Source organism: Vigna angularis, chromosome 6, assembly GCF_016808095.1.
Source record: "Vigna angularis cultivar LongXiaoDou No.4 chromosome 6, ASM1680809v1, whole genome shotgun sequence".
In the NCBI taxonomy this organism is placed as follows: Eukaryota; Viridiplantae; Streptophyta; class Magnoliopsida; order Fabales; family Fabaceae; genus Vigna; species Vigna angularis.
The window spans coordinates 10,251,940-10,275,138 of NC_068975.1; the positions used below are offsets into that span (position 1 = coordinate 10,251,940).

A 23,199-nucleotide genomic window follows, 5' to 3' on the forward strand; every position below is an offset into this window, starting at 1 on the left:
CGACGCAACTTTTTTCTGCAAGATGCTCTTTATCTCCCTGTTAGACACCTCAGCTTGCCCATTTGTCTGTGGACAAGATGCAGCCACCTTATGCCTCACACCATAATGTTTGAGTACTTTTTCAAGCTGAAAGTTGCAAAAATGAGATCCTCCATCACTAATAAGTACTCTTGGAGTTCCAAAGCGTGAGAAGATTTACCTCTTCAGAAATTTAATCACAATGCTAGCATCATTCTTGGGACAAGCCAGGGCTTCCACCCATTTACTCACATCATCCACCACCACCAATATGTATTCATTGTTGAAAGATGGTGGAAAGGGTCCCACAAAATCAATACCCCAGCAATCAAAGACTTCAACCTCTAAAATTCCTTGTAATGGCATCTCATGATGTCTTGAAATATCCCAGTCCTTTGACATTTATCACAATTTCTGGCATGATTATGAGCATCTTTAAACAGGGTAGGCCAATAAAAACCTGACTGAAGAACCTTTGTTGTTGTTCTTTCTCCATTAAAATGTCCCCCATAAGGTGAATCATAACACTGCTAGAGAATTCCTTCTCCTTCTTCATTTGTCACACATCGCCTTAGAAGATTATTTGCTCCAATTTTGAACAAGTAAGGATCATCCCAAATAAACTATTTTGCATCATGCAAAAACTTCTTCCTCTATTGCCAATTCAAGTCTTCTGGAATTACTCTTGCAGCTTTAAAATTAGCCATATCAGCAAACCGTGGCCTTTGTTGAATATATCTGATCTGAAAAAGACTCCCAGATTTCTTTTTCCTTACTTGTAATGTCACTATTAACTAACCGAGATAGGTGATCAGCAATCAAATTTTCACTTCCTTTCTTGTCACGGATTTCCACATCAATTTTTTGTAATAAGAGCACCCATCTAATCAAATGTGGCTTAGAATCCAGCTTTGTTAACAAATACTTTATAGCCGCGTGATCTGTGTAAATGATCACCTTAGACCCAATAAGGTAAGGTCTAAATTTCTCCAAGGCGTAAACTATGGCCAGAAATTCCTTCTCAGTAGTGGCATAATTTAATTGGGCATCATTCAAAACTTTGCTAGCATAATAGATAGTGTGAAATACCTTCTCTTTTCTCTGACCAAGCACAACACCTATTGCATAATCACTAGCATCACACATTAGTTCAAAATTTCGATCCCAATTTGGAGCTACAACCATTGGGGCCAAAACATATTTACTTTTCAACATGTCAAAAGCTTTTAAACAGTCTTCATTCCTTACAAAGGGTACATCTTTAACAAGCAAATTACTCAATGGTTTAGCAATCTTTGAGAAGTCCTTAATAAATCTTCTATAAAACCTAGCATGGCCTAAAAAACTTCTAACTCCCTTTACGTTTGTTGGCGGTGGAAGTTTCTCAATGACCTCCACTTTGGCTTTATCCACTTCAATCCCCCTAGCAGAAATCTTGTGACCAAACACAATTCCTTCTGTTACCATAAAATGGCATTTCTCCCAATTAAGCACAAGATTCGTTTGAACGCATCTCTTAAGGACAATATCCAGATACGCCAAACACCTTTGGAAAGAATCTCCAAACACCGAAAAATCATCCATGAAGACTTCAATACACTTTTCTATGAGATCCGCGAAAATTGCCTCCATACACCTTTGAAACGTAGTTGGAGCATTACATAACCCAAATGACATCTTTCTGTAAGCAAATACACCAAATGGACACGTGAATGTCGTCTTCTCCTGGTCTTTTGGATCTACCACAATTTGGTTGTATCCAGAATATCCATCTAGAAAGCAATAAAAAGCCTATCCTGCCAATCTTTCCAGCATCTGATCCATAAAAGGAAGGGGAAAATTATCCTCCTAATGGCCTTATTTAACTTCCTATAATCAATGCACATCCGCCAACCAGTAACTATCCTAGTAGGAAGGAGCTCATTCTTATCATTATAAATTACTGTCATCCCACCTTTCTTTGGTACTACTTGTACTGGACTCACCCATTCATTGTCAGAAATTAGATATATGATGCCAGCTTCTAGAAGCTTCAATACTTCTTTTCTAACCACCTCCTTCATCACAAGATTTAACCTTCTCTGTGGTTGAGCAATTGGTCTATAATCATCCTCCATAAATATTTTATGCATGCATAAAGTTGGGCTTATACCTTTAAGATCCGAGATTGACCATCCAATAGCTTCTTTGTTCGCTTTCAATATTTCTACCAACTTTTCTTCTTCAAGAAGCAAAGAGTTACTAATGATGACTGGTTTCGTTCCATCTTCTTCTAAGAAAACATACTTCAAATGTGATGGTAACATCTTCAATTCCAACTTCTTTTCTTTGACTTTTTCTTTGGTATCAATCTTCTCAAAATTAGCCTCATCCTCTGGAATTTCCTTTAACGCCTCCAAATTCGTCATACATTCATCAATTAACTTCTCTTCCTCTTCATTCAAATCTTCACATGCATCAATGAGAGTTTTTTCTAACAGAGAAGAACAACGCACCATCCTCTCTTGCACCATACAAACTTCATCAAGCATATCAAATTGGAAACATGATTTATCATCCTTAGGGTGTGTCATGGCTTTGAATACATCAAAATTCACTTCTTCATCTTGCACTCTTACTTTTAGCTTGCCATTCTCCACATCAATTAAAATTCTAGCAGTCTTCATAAATGGTCTCCCTAGAATGAGAGGCACATCTCCATTTTCCTCCATCTCCATTATGACAAAATCCTTTGGAAATACAAATTTGTCCACCTTCACCAACACATCTTCAACCATCCCATACGGGTATTTAAGAGACTTGTCCGCCAATTGGAGCACCATTCTAGTAGTTTGTGTTCCAAACCTTCAATTCTTTTGAACATGGAGAGCGACATTAAATTAATGCTAGCTCCTAAATCAATCAATGCTCTTCCAACTTTCAACTCTCCCATGGTATAAGGAATGGTGAAACTTCCTGGATCTTTAAACTTAGGAGGTAATAATTTTTGTATGATTGCACTGCAATTACCTTGCACTTCAATGGTCTCCTTTTCAATGTATTTTCTTTTCTTTGTGAGGATCTCCTTCAAAAACTTTGCATACGAAGGCATTTGTTGTAATGCTTCAGAGAAAGGTATGGTGATCTCTAGTTTTTTAAAAATCTCCATGAACCGCTCAAGCTATTTTTCTTTCTCCTTCCTTGAATAAGTCTTTGGATAAGGAAGGATTTTTTCAACATCTTTTTCTTTTTTTCTCTCATCTACCTCTTCTTTCTTTTTTTCTTCCTCAGTTCTTTCTTTCCGCTCAATTACTTCTTTCTCACTCAAATTTTCTTTCATTTCTCTCTCTATTTTTCTCTCATCTAACACTTTGCCACTTCTAGTAACAATAGTCTTACATTCTTCCCTAAGATTACTCTTTGCACTCCTCTCACAACCCTCCATCTTGTTGACCAATTGCCCAATGTGCATCTGCATACTTTTAAATGCAACCTCCATATTCTTACAATAAGATAAGCTCAATTTCATGAATTGCTAGAAGGTTTTCTCGAGCTTCGTAGTCTTCTCAGATGGAGTAGGTTGTTGTTGCCATCGTTACTGCTGCCATCGTTGCTGCTACCACTGAACCAGTGAAACATTTTGTATCTCTTGTGGCAATAGAGAAAGTTTCTCTAACACATCTTCCAACTATTGAGCGATAATTTTATTTTGTGCAAGCAAGGCAACTTAAGATTGTAATTATGTGATTACTCAACTAATTAAGACTGTAAAGAATATATTTTAGGGTTTTTGAATGCAAATGCAATAAAATAAACATGAATGCAATTTGATCAATTGAGGCTAGACACAAGGGTGAATGGATGATTTTGAAAATATGACATGAATAAGTTGTTGGAGTTAGATTTCACCTAGTTTACTCTCATGTATATAAGAATTCTTCTTCTTTCATTAATGTCAACATCACTCGCTAAATTACTTAAAACTCGATCCCTCGGTGAAGAAAGTCTATCCTTAATTACTAGGTCACAATCCCTTGCATCCCTAATATTTAATTCTGCATTAATATTAGAAGCTTAAGACGACCAAAACTCATACCCCCATCCTTGAGAAATACTGCTTTTGGGAGAATTCCCCAGATCGTGATTTGTAAGTGATGACAAATTTATGAACACCGAAAACGGCGCCACAAACTTGTTTAACAATCGGCAAGTGTGACCGAATCGTATCAAGTAATAAAACTAGGTAAGACCAAGTATCGTTTTCCCAAAGGACTCACGGCCTAGTTAGTTATCTGATTTGTTGATTATTTAAGACTTGTGAACGATTGATTGTAGGTTTTTAATGCAAAAGACAGTAATTAAACATGTATGCATGAATGTGATCAATGGCAAAAAGAGTAAAACAAACATGGAATGAATTATATGGATGAGTATGTTGTTCGGGTTATCAATTTCATCTTATCCACTCTCATATACTTTTAGGAATTCATCAATCTTTTCATCAATCTTAATGCCACTCTCTAAATCACCTTGTCAAGAAGGCCTATCCTTAATTACGAGTTCATACAATTCCTAGCATTCCTAGTAATTAGTTCTGAAGTGCAGGAGCTTAAAGGCAACCAATATATTATTGGGAGAAATTCCCCGGATCTAGACTTCCCCGTACGTTCCCATATCGACAAAATCAATGATCATGGAAATGAATGAGTTAAACAAAGCAAGCATTAAGCAAAGAGGAAAAACCCTAACTAATGATGAAAGAAAGCATGTATCTTAAAATAAGATGTTAAAACATTAATTCCATATATGAGAGTTTCACAAGACTACATTGATTCCCCAACAACAATACAAGGTTTAGTTCACCATATTCATGGTGAAACTAGATGAATAATAATGAAAGAATGGAAGATAAAACCCTAGAAAGGTGAAACGGGAGCCTGAGCATCCAAGATCTTCCTTCAAAGGGGTGGAAAAGAGAGTGTTTGCTTCGTCCCAGCCAAAGATACAAACCCTAGGATCACCTAAAGCTTATATATTGTTCGTAATAATACAGAAAATTAGGCCCAAGCCCAAAATAATGCCGCTCAGCGGTAAACTACCGCTCAGTGGTAAGTGCGTGAGTTGGTTTCCTCCCCTCAGCGGCCTTTGCACCCCTCAACGGAGCCAACGTGGGTTTCTGAGTGCCGCTCAGCGGTAAACTGCCGCTGAGCGGTGGTTGCGGCTTCTCCTTTTGCATTTTTTAATGTCTTTTCTGATTCCATTTCTATCCTTCTTCACTTCTTTCACCAAATTCACCTTAAAACCTGCATAAAACACTAAAATCAAGCATAAACCTGTCCAGCTCTCTTATTTCTAAAAACATAACCAAAAGCATGATTTCAAGCTAGTTTCGAAGTGTTCAAGGTTGCTTTTAGTATCAAATTTAAGCATGAAAATAACAGTTTTTCAACTGTTATCAGTAAGATATCTCTCGATAACAATCTCGATAACAATCCTAGGGAGAGAAGAGGAGATTGGTCACTTCCCCAAATCGTACAACCCTAGGAGTACGAAATCTCCTGATACTTAGACAAATAATAAGATTTATGCCATACATGAAGAAGAATATCCCTAACAATTAATGAAAGAAGCATATATCAATAATAAGAATCAATTCAAATACATGAGAGTTCAAAAGGTTACATCATTCCCCAATCAACAAATAGAATTAAAATGGAGTGAAAGAATGGAAGAGATAGAAAAACCCTAGAAAGAGAAGAGGAGAGTTGTCACCATCCCCAAATCTACCCTCCAAGAATTAGAGAGCTGTCACCATCCCCAAATCTAGCCCCAAGGGGTGAAAATTGTGTTTCTGTGCTCAAGCCATCAAAAGATACAAAACCTAGGACATCTAGGTCCTTTAAATAGAGCGACGACATAACAGAAACAAGGCTCAAGCCTGTGTCACTGACGCTCAAGCGCTCCACTTAGGGCGCCTGGGCGGTGAGCGACACTTTCTACGCTTAAGCCTCCAAACGGGGCGCCCAAGCTTCGAGCATTCCTCTCTTCTGGTGCTTTTCCAGGCCTATTTGAGCTCCATCTCCTTGGCACTTCATCTCTGTTTTCCATATTATCTCATTTCCTGCCAAAACAAGGGGAGTTAGTCATAAAACCATCAAATTCAACCTCAACTCTCTTATTTACACAATTTAACAGAAAAACATGATTCTAAGCAAGTTTCTAAGCGGAAAATGGTGTATTTAGTATCAAATTACATCACATATAACGGTATTTTCAACCGTTATCATGATGCATAGGCATGGTTTTCCAACCTTTACTTGTGACCTACAAAACAATACAAATGTGTTTTAGCAAAGAGAATCTATCTAAGACTTAAATAAGGAAAGAGCTTTTGTTGAAAGTCTTTATTTACTCCTTTTCTTAGTCTTAGTCTAAGTTGATACTTCTTTGGATGAGAAATTCCTAAAGGAGTTGTCATCATTCCCTCTCTCTTTAAAATTGATTTGTCCTTAAATCGGGAAGAAAGAAAGAAGCACAACTTTGATTGTTGTTTTCCTCCTTGATAAAAAATATATCTACAAAAGATAGCAAAAATTAATATGATTAAAAGGATGTAATGAAAAACAAGAAGACAAAATGAAGGGGTTGTATTTTCGAAAAAGATTTTCTTAAAAGTAGTCGTGGAAAAATTTAGAAGTCCATATTTCCAAGTTATTGGACTTTTATCTTGTGTTACTTGTTTCCACAAGGGTAATATTAACTCAATATTCGAATTGCCATATTTTGAAAAGGATTGCAAAAAATATGGAATGATAATTGATTTAAAAGAAAAACTAATAGTTGAAGAGTGCACAATGATTGGAAAAGGAGTAAAGAATGAGAAACCTTCGCTTTTAGGTTCCATGGTAATGGTAAGAGTAGGAGTTGCCTTCAGTACTAATTGCTTTGTCTCTTTATTTTCCTCTTCTTTCTTCTTTTCTTCTTCTCTTCGTTTTTCCTCTTCTCTTCTTTCTCTTTCTCGTCTCACTTTTTCCTTTCTCTCTTCTTCTTCTTTCCCTCTCTTTTCTTTCTCTCTTCTCTCATCTTTTCTTCTTACTGCTTCCTCTCTTCTCTCTTTCGCTTCTCTCTCTCTTTCCCATTATAAATCCTAGATGACCTATATGAACTAGACGACATATATGAATAACAAGACATTTTATTTCTAAAAGTTTTTGACAACCTTTTTAGATTTTTGGTGAAGGATTTCTAGAAAGATTCTAGAGTAAAATGAACCGAATAGCTCCTAGAAAGGAGAGGTAAGTCACAAATGGACAAGCTTAAGAACCTTGTCCTTCCTAGCCAGAGTATCTTTGGTTGTTTCTTACCTTAGTTTCTAAGTAGAAATCTTTCAAAATCTTTTTGAATGCAAGATGAAATGAACCTAGAAACCAAATGAAGGTTTTGCTAAATGAAACGTGCTTCTATGTATCACGAAGACTTAAAACATAAATTTCAAGTAAGCAAAGTAAAGTAAAGGAATGCAAATGCAAAATGCTAAGTGGTCTTAAGTGAAAGTGCAAGTGACACTTTGAGCCCCTTGACACACCTTCACACTAAGAAATGGAAACTAAGCTATTACAATGTTTAATTGTGCACTTGAAATTGCTTAAAAAGCATTTTTCCAAGCCACTTTGAGTTGCAAAATGAAAAGCCAAGTAAACCACAAAGGTTCCGTGATACAAAGCTAGAAAAACTCTTGAAGCTATGCTTAACAGGTTACAAATGAAGCTATTGTAAAAGCTAGACTGCTACTGTAAAAATTCTGCAACGTTGCTGGCCAAAATTGGATGGAAAAAGTGGTGCCAAGTTGGTGAAATGCTATTGGAAATTGAAGCCAAATTACTACTTTTAGAGCTACCTCCTTGTCCAATTCAGCAACCCTTCCACTTCCTAGTATGCTACCTCCTTGAGGCAAGGACTCTGGACCTTGGAAGCCTCACCAAAATGTCACAGCACCCTACCACGCACTAAACCAATCATAGCAAAAATATGCACTGCACCAGAATTCAAATTCACAAACCAGGATGGGTGGCACAAATTGGAGGTCAAACAAGTTGATTTCAAGTATTTTTAAGTTTTGAATCAATGAAGGGACACAAAAAAAACCTAGGAGAGGCACTAAATCAGATTAAACAAGCAAGAAAAATAAAAAAAGAAGAGCCAAAAGTAATGCAGTAAGGTGTTTGATAAAAACGCAACTGTTTGATGAAAGTCCCCAAAGAAGTGCAGATTTTGTGATTTTTGATTTTTGGGGTTCAAAACTGGATTGCTTGGTTTTCTTTTGCTTTTTATGATTGTATTACAGTGCATTGATCTTGTAATTATATTTGGAAACACTAAACCAGCTTTTGCCAATCTAGAAATGAAGATTAAAGATTTGAAATTGTCAAACAACACTTAAAATGCTCACTACACCAAAAATGACATTGAAAATGGTGGTTTCAAATCCAAAATTGATTGGAAGTGATTCAACAGCTCAATTGATGCATCAAACAACTTTGTATCATCATTTTAAAGATGTTTAAACATTGAAACAATAGGAAAACAGATTGTAATGTGAATTCACTGGTGCACTTCCATTTTAAAGGCAATTTTGATGGTTTAAGAGATGATTGTGCGTGCATATAGGCCTAAAAATGACCATTTTAAAAGTGCACACAACTTTGAAATGACCAAATAAACTTGTTCAAACGTTTACAATGCGCAGAAATGACCAGATTCAACAATTCATATAGCTGTAGCCAATTATGCAGCACTTTAATCAAAATTGGACCAGATTTAATAGAACAACAGAAGCAAAGCTGGGCGGCACAATCCAAGGCATAAGGAAGTCCTAAATGACTAGATCTAGCTATAGAATTTGAGCTAGTAGATTTTAAATGACCTAAACTCCAACAAGGACATCAAGCACGATGAAAAACTTCAAATGGAAATAGTGAAAAACTTGAACACCAGATTTTAAATCAACTTAACCATACCTTTTGCAATTCAATGATTAATTTGAGTTGCCATTACTTGAGACATGTGTAATATTATTAAAGAAACTTGTCTCAAGGTTTAGAAACAATAAAACTGGACAGAAACAGATTTCTCAAGATCAAACCAAAATCGACTTTTGATGCAGATTTTTGAGAAACAGTATCCATTTTTTTTTCAATGCTTTAGCTCATGTGATCAAAGCTAGACAATGTCTCATTGCTTTATATGATCCATGGATAGCTATCACTGCAATGAAGTTCATTAAAACGAAAAAAAATTCAATGCTGAACAAATTCAATACTTGATGACAGATTAAGAACTACAACATTTATTTTTTGCACAAGACCATGACATAACTGGAATGAAAAGTAAAGCTTGAATTGAACTCAAATAAAAGAATTGCACCGATTAAAATGATGAAAACATACTATGGAACACTCAAGGCACAAGTAGAACAACAAAAAACACGAATTCAATCAAATCAAAAATGTAAAAAATGATGAAACAGTGAACATACAAACTACACATGACAAAATTGAAGAACTAAGGGAAAACTTGACTTAGCTCTTGTAGACAAGCGTGGACGTGTTGGCTCTTGATGCCAAATGATGGAAGCGGTTCCACACTTCAAGTGAGAGCTCTCCCAAACTCAAAATGGACACAGTGGAATGGAGGAGTGAAGGATGTTTCTGGTGCACGCCATGTGTTTGATGAATCGTTCAATGGAGGTTTGGTGAGTGTGTGAGGTTTCTCAAGCTCAGAAGGCCTTCCAAAGGGGAAGGAAGCTAGAGGAAGAAGTGCGAAATTGGCACTAGAAGGTGAACTCGAAGTATAGAGGTTTGGAGTAATCTCAACAACACTTCAATATATCTTTCAAGTTAGATTTTACATGGAGATTCACCTCTCTTTTATAGGTGAAGAGAGAGCCTAAGTTTGACTTTGTAAGCTTCTAAGATCACTAAAGAAGAGTATCTAAGACGCTACTCAGCTTGGGCTGCAAGTTCCATTCCAAAAACATTAAAAACTGCATTTTTCAAAAGCTGAATTCTGGTGCATTTTGGCTGGGCGTGAGCAGTAGGTGGCTGGGCTAAGTCTTCATTTTGGAAGCCATTTTCCTATTCATTTCCAATCCGGAATGTAATGGTTCTAATCCGGAAAAAGCCTAAATTCTTCCCTTCTTTGCCTCCTTTGCTCTCTTTAGCTTGGCAAGCCTCCTATGATGCATAGGCATGGTTTCCAACCTTTATTTGTGACCTACAAAACAATACAAATGTGTTTTAGCAAAGAGAATCTATCTAAGACTTAGATAAGGAAAGAGCTTTTGTTGAAAGTCTTTATTCACTTTCCTTTCTTTGTCTTAGTCTAAGTTGATACTTCTTTGGATGGGAAATCCCTAAAGGAGTTGGGATCACCCAAGTTAGCTTAAAAAGAAACTCGTTACTTTTTTTCATTCTTATTTTTCTCTTGTAAAAGTCTTTATATTGAAGTTTGTCCAAACTACTCCAAATCCACTTAGACAATTTAGCAGTTGAATATTTTTTCACTAGCAGTTTTTTTTTCTAATCTACATAATTTCTATCTCCAATTTTCTGATATGTAGATTAACTTGGTCACAAAAGCAGATGGATGCTTCATTCCTCCCAGGTATGATGACCAACTAATTTATTTGTTCTAGTTTTTGTTTCATATATGACAGATGGGAACACTCTGTCTAACTTTAAATGTCAAATGTCTTTCTTTTCACATTCAAAAAGCATAGAATATGTTACTTTTAAACTCCACCAATGATCTCATTGTCGTTCCAAATTCATGGTTGCATTAGGCCATCAAAAGCCAATATAAAACCAATAGAAACCATGAACATAAATCACTCGAGAGGTCTAACTAAAAATGAATTAGAATTGAAAAGAAAATAAGAAACAAAAGGGAAACAAATTTCCTCATAAACTAAATCAGCTACTGGATGAGTTAAAAACAATTTACGCTCAAGCTAAGTTTAATTTATGAATGAGCTAATTCATTGTTCATTCTAGTTTCTTTAGCTAACATGCTTCTCTAAAAAGGTTTATTCAAATATACACTTAATCCTAGGCAAAGATGAAGTTTGCATTACATTATTTCCATTCAACCAAAAATAGTCAAAACCCCAAACGTGAATAACTCATTTAACGATTGATTCATTTAACAATAACAATTCATATAAAACAAGAAAATTTGACAGAAATAATGTTTGAAAGTACCTTTCATTTATCCAGAAGACAGTCATTCAGACTTAACCGACTCAACCTTAGGAGCTGGATCAGAAATTTAACAATGAATAAGGAATCACAAAAAATCATGACAATAAACCACGATTATAAACATCGTTAATGAAAATCACCAAACGGATGACACCTCTGTAGTTGAAAACAACAAAATATGTAACGGACTTTCCACATTGCTCAATAATTCCCAAAATATAAAAACCCTAGAACATTCAATTTGAAAAAAATGGTTTCAGAAATTAAGTCACTGACCATGGAGAAATGGATGGCTACCGTCCTTCCCCCAACCGATATCGTGTGTAGATTTGAGGTATTGCATACCAAAACAACATGAAGATTGAAGAGATAAGATTGAGGAGTTTGAGGGTACCCTTTAGCAGAGTCCTCGATGCCTCAACCTCGACGCTCAGTCCAAGTAGGGGAAGACGTTCCACGAACACAAAGCAAGGGAACATTGTGGAACAGGGATGGGGTTTGGGGGAAAATTTAACGAAACCAGTAGGGAGGGAGGAAATCAGTGCTTAAATACATAAGAATTAGAAGAAGAAATGAAGGAAGGAAGGCGGGAGAACAATAATATTTAGTAATTACAAATAAAAATAAAAAAGCATATGCGGTTTTACAATAAACCGCCGGCAATTATATATATATATATATATATATATATATATATATATATAATTTATTATAAATTAATTAAAAAATATGAATAAATATATAATAATAATAAAAATTAATAGAACAATTCAGTTAAAGATGCACAATGAGTCACAACTTTTAATAATTAATTTTAATGAAGTAATTAATAATTTAAGAAATTTAATAATTATATAACCATTAATAAATTTATTATACTTAAATACACGTAAATATATATATATATGAGATTTATTATAAATTAATTAATAAATATTAATAAATATATCACAATAATAAAAAGTAATATGACAATTAAGTTAAAAATGCACAATATGAGTCACACCGTTTAATAATTAATTTTAATGAAGTAAGTAATAATTTAAGAAATTTAATAATTACATAAGTTATTAATAAATTTATTTCATAATTTTATTTTGTTAAATATATAACCATCAATAAATTTATTTAATTATATAATCATCAATAATTATATATATATATATATGTATGAAATATAATTCTCAATTTTGTTTTTGTTAACATTTATTTCTTTATTAAATAAATTAAAAAAATTGTATAACAATGAACATGTAATTATATTTTGTCAATTAATATTATTTAGATAATCATTGATTTTTATTTCGATTAAGAGACATATCAGTTTCTATATTAACCACATTTACATGCGACAATTTTGCTCAAAAAGAGTTAAATGTCTATTAGTGGATACATTTTCTCTTTAAAAAGTAATATAATATTACAGTTCGAATTGAGTTTGAGATAAATCACTACCCTAAAAATACTTCAAAATGGTAATTAATGAGTCAAAAATTACTTTGATATAATTAGACAGAACATAAAACACTTACAGATTAAAAAAAAATAATCAACACTCTTCACTTAATTATGTTAAGTATATTTAGAACATAATTCTTTATTAAGATTGAATTACTATAAATTTCAATAAATGTTCTGAAAATATTTTACCATTCCAACGTAAATTATATTACTTTTCTTTATAAAACTGACCAAACCGTAAATTCTTCTTTTTGTCTGGATCAAAGAGACGCACTTCAAAACCTCCTTTTTCCACTCTCTTTCTATTCATGAAACCACTTTCACAAGCCCCTGATTTAGCTCTGAACACAGTTTAGAGAAGAATATTCATTACCACCACACTATAAATTCCCCTCATACAAAGCTTTAACCATCCCAACCAAGTTTTTTCTTCCATTTCACTTCAAAACATTTCAATTGCATCAACCACCCCCCTTGAACCTTTTCACAAACATTTGGTGTCTTTGTTTTGTTTTACAAACTCACTTTGACCACAACTTGTCTCTACCAATGATTCCACCCGCAAGAAAGCCAACCAATGGGTTAAAAAAGAAGTCAAGGTCCACCTCTCCTATGGATGAATCTCCTGAGTCCTCTGTGAATGTCTTCACTTTTAACGTGGCTCCCAACAGTGATGTCATGGAGTGTATATCTGACATTGCAAGCAGGGACCAGGTTAGTGTTACTGTGATTAGTGCCACTGGCAAAATCAACAAGGTGACTCTCCAATCTTCAACCAATGGTGAACCTGATCTCATGCTCCATGGACCACTCACCTTGGTCTCCCTCACAGGCTCCTACTTATACAACAATCAGTACACCCTTCACCCTGGAGCCACCCCTCCCCTTTCTTTGTCCTTTGGGATCAACCTCTCCACCATTGGAGGCAAGGTCTTTTGTGGGGTTGTTGGTGGTACAGTCATTGCTGGTGAGAATGTTAAGATCACAGTCTCCACCTATACAAACCCTAACATTTTGAAGTATTCGGCCGAAGGTCAAGAAGACGGTGATAATGACAATAATGATAACGAAAATGACAAGAATAACAATTTTGGTGATGAGCAATGATATACATATATGTTTTTTATTTTATGTATATCTATTATAGAGTGTTTTTTTTTATCACATCGTACATCTTATAAGCTTATTAATTTCATTCTTTTTTTTGGTGTATTTAAAGTATTGATGAAACTTTTTGACGTAAATAGAAAAGTTGGTCATGACTTAATATATGTATACCTAGAAAAAAAAAATGGTAGGTTTTTCAGATGTATGATGTAAGAAGAAAAAGAAAAATGATTAATATAAAATCAAATATATATTATCAAATGTAATTCTCAATTTTGTTTTGTTAACATTTATTTCTTTATTAAATAAATTTATATAAAATTACATAACAATGTGTAATTGAATTTCATTTTTCATCACTCGTATTACTTTTATTGAATTATATTTTGTAATATTATTCAGATAATCATTTTTTTTTCTTAAATGTTAGATGAAGTCAAATGAGTTTCTTACACTAGTCAAATAAGCTTTTTACACTAATTAATATAATTATTTTATTATCGTGGTTGACTTCTTCTCCATAGTGTTTAATTATATACAGAGAAAGTAAAATGAAACAAATATTTAAAAAAAAATCCCCCAAAAAAAGTATAATTAAACAAAATATTAGTCTAATATACACCATCATAGTGTACTATTCTTATAATAACCGTAGTATATACATCAACTATGTTTATAATTTCTAACATAACTATAGTGTATGTGAGTCTATAGTCTATTTAATATTTTAATGCTAATATCTTACTTGATAGATTACATTTTTAATCGTAGTCTAACACTTAAAATAACCGTAGTGTATAAAACTTTCGCTGCATTAGAGAAATATACTGATTAAGATATATTAAATTTATTATAAATTAATTAATAAATATATCAGAGTAATAAATAGTAATAGGACAATTCAGTTAAAGATGCACAACGGATCATAACGTTTAATAATTAATTTTAAAAAAGAAATTAATAATTTAAGAAATTTAATAATTATATAACCATTAATAAATTTATTATACTTACATACACACGCAAGTATATATGTATATATATATAATTTATTATATATATATATAATTTATTATAAATTAATTAACAAATATTAATAAATATATCATAATAATAAAAACTAATAGAACAATTCAGTTAAAGATGCACAATGAGTCACAACTTTTAATAATTAATTTTAATGAAGTAATTAATAACTTAAGAAATTTAATAATTATAAAAGCATCAATAATTTTAGTTCATTATTTTGTTTTGGTATATATATAACCATCAATAAATTTATTTAATTATATAACCGTCAATAATTATATATATATATATATATATATATATATATATATATATATATATATATATATAATTTGCTAACTTGCTTACTCCTGTTTTTCAGTTGATACATTTTAGTAATGTGTACCGGGTTTTAGTAGACAAAAATACTCTAATATATCATGGATTCTAAGTTATAAGGTCAAGGGTATTTTAATAATTTTTATTCTCAAAACTAAAAAAAAAAGGAAACCCCAAACCTTTGCTCACCTCCGTGATTCCTCTCAACCCTCTCTCTTTTATCTTTCTCACTCAAACATTTTCTCTGTCATCCCTACGCTAGTCCCAATTAAAAAAATCAAAAACACTCGCCTAACCCTAATCTACCTTCCTCATTTGTTTTTCAGTTCAATAACAAAATAATTGATGATGTTGATGTGGATTTTTTATTGGAGAGCTGTGTTATATATTTTCCCTTCTGATTATTATTAAATTTTGTTTTTAAATTTTAGAATTTTGTTGTGTTACATTGTTTGCGATGTAGGCTTTCTTTTTCTTGAAGAACTTCTTTTCTTTTATTTCTTCACCCTTCTTTTGATTTGGGCAGTCAGCTTTTAAATGCCCTTTTTCTCCGCAACCATAGCATCTATAGTTTGAGGAAGATCCTTGATTTTCTCTCTTTTCGTATTTGAATCTTCCTTTGTCTTTTGATTTCATGAACCTGTTGAGCCTTTTTATCAAGAGTCTCAAATTTTCTTCATCTTCTGAGTCTTCGTCTTCTATTTTGTTCTTGCTCCTTTCTACCTCAGATTTTAAGGCTAAAGTCCTTTTCTTCTTAGTTTTTTCTTCTTCTTCATATATTCTTCCACGGTCAAGTTCGTGCTCTCTCAATTTTCCAAACAATGCTGCCATACTCATTGTGTTGAGATTTGTGACTCAGAAATTGTAGTCACTTTTTGTTGCCACGACCTGTCTAAAAATTTCAAAATTTTAATATTAAGCTCATCATTTTCAAAAGACTTACCTAGTCAAATGAGATGATTAAGAATGTTGGTGAAGCGTTTCTGAATGTCTGAAATTGTTTCTCCTTGCTTCATCCTGAACATTTGTATTCCTGGATCAAGGTATTCTTTCTAGCTCTCTTTACGTCATTTGTACCTTCGTGGGTTACTCTCAGCACTTCCCACATATCTTGAGCAGTCTTACAAATAGGGATCCTATAAAACTCGTCAATAGTTAAAGAAGATGAAATAATATTCCGAGCTTTTACATCGTTTTGAAACTTTTTCTTTTCTTCAGCAGTCCACTGAACACGGGGCTTTGGTTCTTGCATATTGTCAGTACGAATAGAAGGACCAAATGCAATAAAACGGACCAAATGTATCGGGTTTTAGTAGACAAAAATACCCTAATATATCATGGATTCTAAGTTCTAAGGTCAAGGGTATTTTAATAATTTTCATTCTCAAAACTAAAAAAAAAAAAGGAAACCCCAAACCTTTGCTCACCTCCGTCATTCCTCTCAACCATTTCTCTTTTATCTTTCTCACTCAAACATTTTCTCTATCATCCCTACGCTAGTCCCAATTAAAAAAATCAGAAACACTCGCTTGACCCTAATCTACCTTATTTGTTTTTCAGTTTAATAACAAAATAATTGATGATGTTGATGTGAATTTTTTATTGGAGACTTGTGTTATATATTTTCCCTTTTGATTATTATTAAATTTTGTTTTTAAATTTTAGAATTTTGTTGTGTTACATTGTACTTGTAGGATACTTTCATTTGGTTAACAAATGCAATCTTCGTTAGATCGATTACTTAACCAACTTAAAGCATCCAACTTGAGAGTAGACATTAGACAAGTGTAAAACATGTTATGCAAGAGTAAGCTTTAGTAAGTTTAACAACTAGATCGTCTATGACTAGATGAAAACACACAAGATGTTTATACTGGTTCACCTGTTAGGGCTATGTCCAGTTCTCCTATAAATAAACTTAGAGGGTTCCATTAGATATTTAATGAAGTATAATTAAGTTTAACTCACTCATGATTGTGTAGTATTATTCACCACTCCTAGTATCCCTAAACGCTCTCAATGCCTTTGAGACTTGTTGATCGAGGCTGTACCTGAATCAAATTAATGTGAAAATTAAATGCAATATAAGCTAAGAGAATGACCCTTACACTACAAAAATAGTTAATTTTAAGGGGGGTTATTTACCGGCGGTTTTAGAAACCCCGAATAGTTCCTGCGGTTTATGTTTAAAACCGCATGTATTTTTGGCGGTTATAACAAAACCGCCCCTAAAATATAATTTTTTAATTTTTAAAATACTTACCAACATATCCCCTCTCTCGCCTTCAGTCATTACTTTCGAAATCCATCTAATCTAATTCTCTGAAACTATCACTAAACCCTAACCTCCTTCCCCGCCTTCATCAAATTCTCCCCCAAACCCTTCACCGCACCACAATCTTCTCCTGCTTGGCTTCGTGTTCGTCTTCTCCTGCTCTCCTTCGTGTTCGTCTTCTCCTGCTCTCCTTCGTGTTCGTCTTCTCTTGCTTGATATGTGAACATTTGATGATTTATCTGATGATGGAGGCGTCTATGACTCTGTAGGAAAGGGGAGCCAAAATACCTGCACAGTGTTGGAGCTGTTTGCACTCGCTGCTCCTCCTCCTCCATATCTGTCCGTGGTGTTGCTTGGAATGTTTGATTGTGAATCAAGGTTTAATTTTATTACCCTTTTTCTGTTTCATTTTTGGAATAGGTTTTAGATTAGGTATATTTTTCTGTTGAAAATAAAGCAAGTTTCTCTGATTCTTTTCTTAATATGGTTTTTTCATATGCTTTGCCTCTGAAGTGCCTCTTTTTGATACGAGTTACTTTCTTGTTCTTCTATCTTGCACACTTTGCCTCCACAAATTTCTACAAAGCTTCTGGCAACACATGGTGAAATTCTATGCTATGCTAATACAGTTTTCTTGACCATAAATCCACTGTGTGAAGAACTTATTTTTCTGGTTTAAGAATTGACTCACTGTTTCTTCATTGTTGGACATAATTGATGCCAATAACATTGTTTCTTAGAGACTTTATGTTAAAGATACATATTCTATTTGGATTATTCAATGAAGGATTTTTTTATTTAAGTGCTAATTGTTTATAATTGGTTTACTTCTTTGTAAATTAAGTGCTAAGTGAACTCATTGAGTTGTCTGTATTTGTCTCCTATTTAATTATAACCCTTAAGTGTTGGCCATAAGAAGGTAGTATTTTTGTATTTTGTGCCTAAGTTTTTCAAAATGATAAGTAATTTCCTTCATTGTATATATATATAACCCTTAAGTGTTATTTCCAAATTCTAGTTGCAGCAAACCATTCTGCTTCGTGTCACACTACCCACAAACCTATCCACCAGCAGCCAAAATCTGTTGCTCCATCTACAATCACACAAGTCAAAAGATAAAAACTAAAAATTTTAAGGCTTCTCAGGATTTTATAGAAAGCACCATATGCCCTTACCCTGAGGAGAGTTTCAAGCTTGTTTTTCACCAAGGAGTACTCATGTGTCACTTGTTGCAAGTTTTTAAGACACCTGAACACCAAGATTTTATTTCATATTAACATATGAAGATTTTAACACACACCATATTAGTGAAGTGTGTTTTGATATGGAAACCTTACCCTTCAACGTTTTGCTCCTCGCAAGAGTTTCGGAAGGAAATGCAGACTCTGTGAACTCTCTGTGCTCCAATGCTACATTTCCAATAACTTCATCAAATTTAAGATACTTGTATAAACACCAAATAGTGAGGTAAGACAAATGGAAGTGTATTGGCAAAAACAAAGATGAGGGTCATGCCACTATGCTACATGTTACTGGCAAAAACAAAACAACTGAACTGAGACTAAAAATGTTGTATTTCTGGTGACAGAAGGTGGATACAACTTCCACCGACTTAAGAAAACAAAGACAACATTACCAACATGGTTTGTTTTGAGGAAAATTCTACCTGGAGCTGCTACCCTTCAACTGATGAACATGAGCATCCAACTTTTTAAAATCAATGCTAGGTTGGCCTCTGTTAGAGCCAAATGAATCAACATTATTCAAGAGTAGAGTTAGGAAAGAGGTTCCCAAAGAGACATGATTCCTTGGTCTAAAGATGTATAATAAAACAGGATATTGAAGTGCCCTTATAGTGTTTTCGAGAGCTCGTTAAGAAGCCTCTCGGCGTCTTCAAAAAAGAGAGTGACCACTTCAACCACAAAATCCGGGTTACTTTCATCTTGAAGTTGCTGAAGCTGGTTAAATTGTTCATCTAAAAAACCCTTTTTGAAGAAAACAAAGACACCCCGGAGATAACAAAGTAAACCAGAAATCAGATAAACCAGTAAACATAACTCATGAACCTTTCTTTTAAAGGTATTTCAGTGTAATGTAAAGTGGCAATTGGATAGCATATACTGAGTTACCTCATGAAATAGAGAAGCAGTGTAATCAACGAGGTTCTTCTGCAGCTGAACTAGACCGTCCATTGTCAGTCTCAAGCTCTAACCACTCACTCAATATTTTAGCTACTCATTTCTTCTGCTGCCTAGTTTATATATAGTGTGGTTTTTATTTTATACATGAGATGAGACAACTATCATGTGTGTTTTATATAATAGTTTTGTATTTTGTATTTCTGTCTTACTGAAGTAGTTTAAATAGTTTTTAACCTTTGTAATTGGTAGGTTTAGATTTTAGTAATTTCTATTAAATGGTTTTATTAAGATGTTTCTTGTAGTAGTTTGATTTGTGTGATTACTTTTTGCTATAAGTAGGAGTTAGTTTAATCTACTTTAGTTTTGAATTTTATTTTACAAATTAGTGTTACTAACTATGCTTTTGTCTGACAAATTCTTGTTGTTTCTAACATTTTTTTATTGGTGTTGCCTTTGTAGGTTCTACTAAGTTTTTGTTGTACTAGTTCACACAGAGTTTCACTTTTTTGCTGCAATTGTCCTACAGTTGTAGTTTCTATCTTTTATTAATATTTTATTTATAATTGTACATTAATTTAAATTTAAATGTTACTTGATTGTATACTTTCTGTGTTTTAGGACATTGTAGCAAAGTTATTTTCATTTTCACAGCAGAGGCCAAGTGCTTTGTGCAGCTTAACTAGAACTGGAACTGTTTCTTCTATTACTCTGCGCCAACCAGGTTCTACTAGCATCAGTGTTTCTTATGAGGCACGATTGTTATAAGAAATTTTTATTTACATTGTTATAAGAAATTTTTATATTATTAATATTATTGTTGTTGCTTAAGATAGTGTTTTGGGTGTGTGTCAAAATCAACAGTTTATTATTACACAAGTTACTAGTAGTCTAATTTTAAGTGTTAGAGGTAATTTGTTCGATTGGTTAATTATAAATGTTCGATCTTAATAATGTGTAATTATTTTTGTGGTATGATTAATGATTTGGATATATAATATTATCAAATAACTATTATTGAAATATTTTTTTATTTAATTTTATTTAGAGTTTAAAAAAGATTCATAATTATTACTCATCAACTTCTAAAAGGTATAATAATAATAATGTAATATTTGAATCTCAAATTGGGTAGAATAATATAGTTAATTAAAATATAAGTATTATGTTTGATTAAGTGAAATTCATCTCAAATAATACAATCAATTATAAAATTATTATTATTATATCATTGCTTAATTAACCAAGTGAAATACGCCGAGATTAGTTAGAATGAACATTTAAAATATTATAATATTGGTAATTTTTACTAGCATCAGTGTTTCTTTAGGGGTTTTATTTCGTAAATATTTTTAAATATAGATACTGGGAGAACTTTTTCAACAGTGTGATAAGTATATCTGCAACATAAGTTTTCAATTTTATAAATTAGAGGGAAATTGTTTCCTTAATTAGTATTACTTTATTACAATGTAATGAATGTATTTAATGAGACTTTGTAGTTCACTTTTTTCTATTCTCTTTCCTTTATTGCAGGTGTTTGTTGGGGAATTAATTGTCAATTTCACATATCTGGATAGCTACCTGGTTTTCTTTAATCTAATTGATTGTGAATGGTTGCTTCTGCTGTTCTGATTCCAAGGTATGATTGTTTCTTTTGTGGAATCACATTTTTAGTCCTAGCTAGTACAACAACAAATAACTTACCCTTTCAACTTTGTATGCATCACACAATGCGTTTATTAATCCTTTGGTATATGTAAATTACAGCTATAAATATCATCACTTATCACACAGTATAAATGGATCATCATTTGTAAACTTTGGTCTCATTGGGATTTCAAATGAGTACAAACCCTTGCTTCCTTGTAAACTTTGCCTGCTCTGCAATAGTAACCTCTGCTTGGATTGCAATGACTATCCTGTGAGCAAATGCACACCTCTTCTAAAGCACATCCATCTTTCACTATCGTCACCCCATCTTTTAGTCCAAGCATTTGGTCTGTCCACGTACTTGAGAAAACCCCTTCTGAATCATACTTCTCTTTAACCCTCAAAAATTTCTCTGCATTTTTGTACTTCTTGATGGCTCCTTCAAACGCCAAGTTCCTATTCTTACCCCAATGAGGTAATCCTCCATATTTGAAAATCCCAATTTGCTCAATCTCTTCAACAATGTCTTCATAGAGCCTAGGACTCATAGGGTCCTTGCTACGGTAGTAGGTAATATCAAAGTCTAAAGCATCCTCTTGCTTCCCCAAGTAGGCATTTGAAGCCTTCACATAACGCATGAGAATTCCATTGTAAAGCATCCTCTTGCTTCATATATTGTAAAGCAAAGTCATTCATTGTAAGAAACCATTATAGTTCAGACAGTTAAGCATTAGATGTGATCTTTCTTTGGATTGTCATAATCTCTTTAGTGACAATTCATGATGTATCTCTTTAGTGATATAATTATTGATTGACAATTCTTGCTACTGTTTTTGCAAACATCTTAAGTTTAAATATAAGTATATTGCTGCCAACTCAATAGTTTGTCTCTTTATACAAATGCAATGTTTTTAATGTTGGCATCATTGATTACGTTGTATGTAGGAAAAAATTCAAACATATGAATCTACAACATCGTCTCAATCAAAAGAAATATCAAGTTTAGATTCATTGGCTCATGTTTTAGGAAGCCAAGAGCATTGTGGACGTGTTCGCGGTCTAGGTTTGGGTCCTTGCCCATCTAAAGTCTTTGGAGTCCATGCTCGTTCTCATATTGGATCATCTTCATCTACTCCTTCTAATGTTGAATTACAATCCCAGGTTAATGAATATTTAAATATTTATTTGGTTTGTTCCTTTTAAAATTAACATGTTAGGTATCATATTTCTCACTTTTTAAATAAATTTTTCTGTTATAGGTATCTTCATTGACTTCTTCTAATGTTAAATTGGAATCTCAGGTTAATGAATATTTACTTGGTTTGTTTCTTTTAAGATTAACATGTTAGGTATCATATTTCTAACTTTTTAAATAAATTTTTCTGTTATAGGTATCTTCATTGACATCACAAGTCAATGAAATGAAGGCAATCATGACACTTTTGTTGCAAAATCATCAAGGTCCATTGCCTTCACAATTTGCAGTATTTCAAAGATCATCAGTAATAATTGTTAAATTTATTTGTACGATTTTTTATTAAATATATTATCGACTAACTATTATGTTATATTATAGGTATCTGATCAAGGGAGTGGACCAAACAATGGATGTAATGAAGAAAAAAATTAGATAGTTATTGAATACTTTTATGAGTCATACTTTTAGTATTGAACATCTATATTGAACATATGTAATGAACATCTTTCTTTTTAATTTTTGTGTATGAACAATTAGTTGTATGAATGCTATTAGGTTGAACAATTAGTTGTATGAATGCTATTAGGTTGAATAATGTAGTTTATTTTATACAATATTATTAAATTTTAGTTCATATTAATTTATTGTTTGTTTTGTCAATAAAACCATTTCTATTATAATCTAATTTTATTACATTAAAAAAAAATGAACTATACAAATTCCCGGCGGTTTTAACCCCGGTAAACTAAACCATCAAAAGTAGGG

The 23,199-nt window shown here is 33.0% G+C and overlaps 3 protein-coding genes and 2 long non-coding RNA genes across 5 annotated transcripts; 2 read left to right on the top strand and 3 right to left on the bottom strand.

The window, feature by feature from the left end:
* Nucleotides 1-7,577: 7,577 nt before the first annotated feature.
* Nucleotides 7,578-11,783, bottom strand: LOC108345947 (uncharacterized). The gene is made up of 3 exons (XR_001833753.2): nucleotides 11,532-11,783; nucleotides 11,256-11,309; nucleotides 7,578-10,269 (listed from the first exon to the last, which is right to left on the bottom strand). It is a non-coding gene; the product is annotated as an uncharacterized LOC108345947 (long non-coding RNA).
* A 1,482-nt stretch (nucleotides 11,784-13,265) lies between these two features.
* Nucleotides 13,266-13,823, top strand: LOC108344083 (AT-hook motif nuclear-localized protein 17). The gene has a single exon (XM_017582551.1). The coding sequence runs from the start codon at nucleotides 13,266-13,268 to the stop codon at nucleotides 13,821-13,823; it is 558 nt and encodes a 185-aa protein (XP_017438040.1).
* Nucleotides 13,824-18,448: 4,625 nt separating this feature from the next.
* Nucleotides 18,449-19,684, bottom strand: LOC108345337 (histidine-containing phosphotransfer protein 1). Its single transcript, XM_052879359.1, is given in 6 exon segments — nucleotides 18,449-18,538; nucleotides 18,621-18,693; nucleotides 18,783-18,854; nucleotides 19,112-19,180; nucleotides 19,279-19,430; nucleotides 19,575-19,684. Coding segments are annotated over 6 exon segments (462 nt in total). The 5' UTR covers nucleotides 19,638-19,684; the 3' UTR covers nucleotides 18,449-18,505.
* Nucleotides 19,685-21,341: 1,657 nt separating this feature from the next.
* Nucleotides 21,342-21,895, bottom strand: LOC108344084 (probable L-gulonolactone oxidase 6). The gene has a single exon (XM_017582552.2). It carries the CDS (start codon nucleotides 21,893-21,895, stop codon nucleotides 21,413-21,415), a length of 483 nt encoding a protein of 160 aa, XP_017438041.2. The 3' UTR covers nucleotides 21,342-21,412.
* A 222-nt stretch (nucleotides 21,896-22,117) lies between these two features.
* LOC108344085 (uncharacterized) lies at nucleotides 22,118-22,985 on the top strand. The gene is made up of 4 exons (XR_008249962.1): nucleotides 22,118-22,397; nucleotides 22,496-22,537; nucleotides 22,628-22,738; nucleotides 22,813-22,985. It is a non-coding gene; the product is annotated as an uncharacterized LOC108344085 (long non-coding RNA).
* The last annotated feature ends 214 nt before the right edge of the window (nucleotides 22,986-23,199 follow it).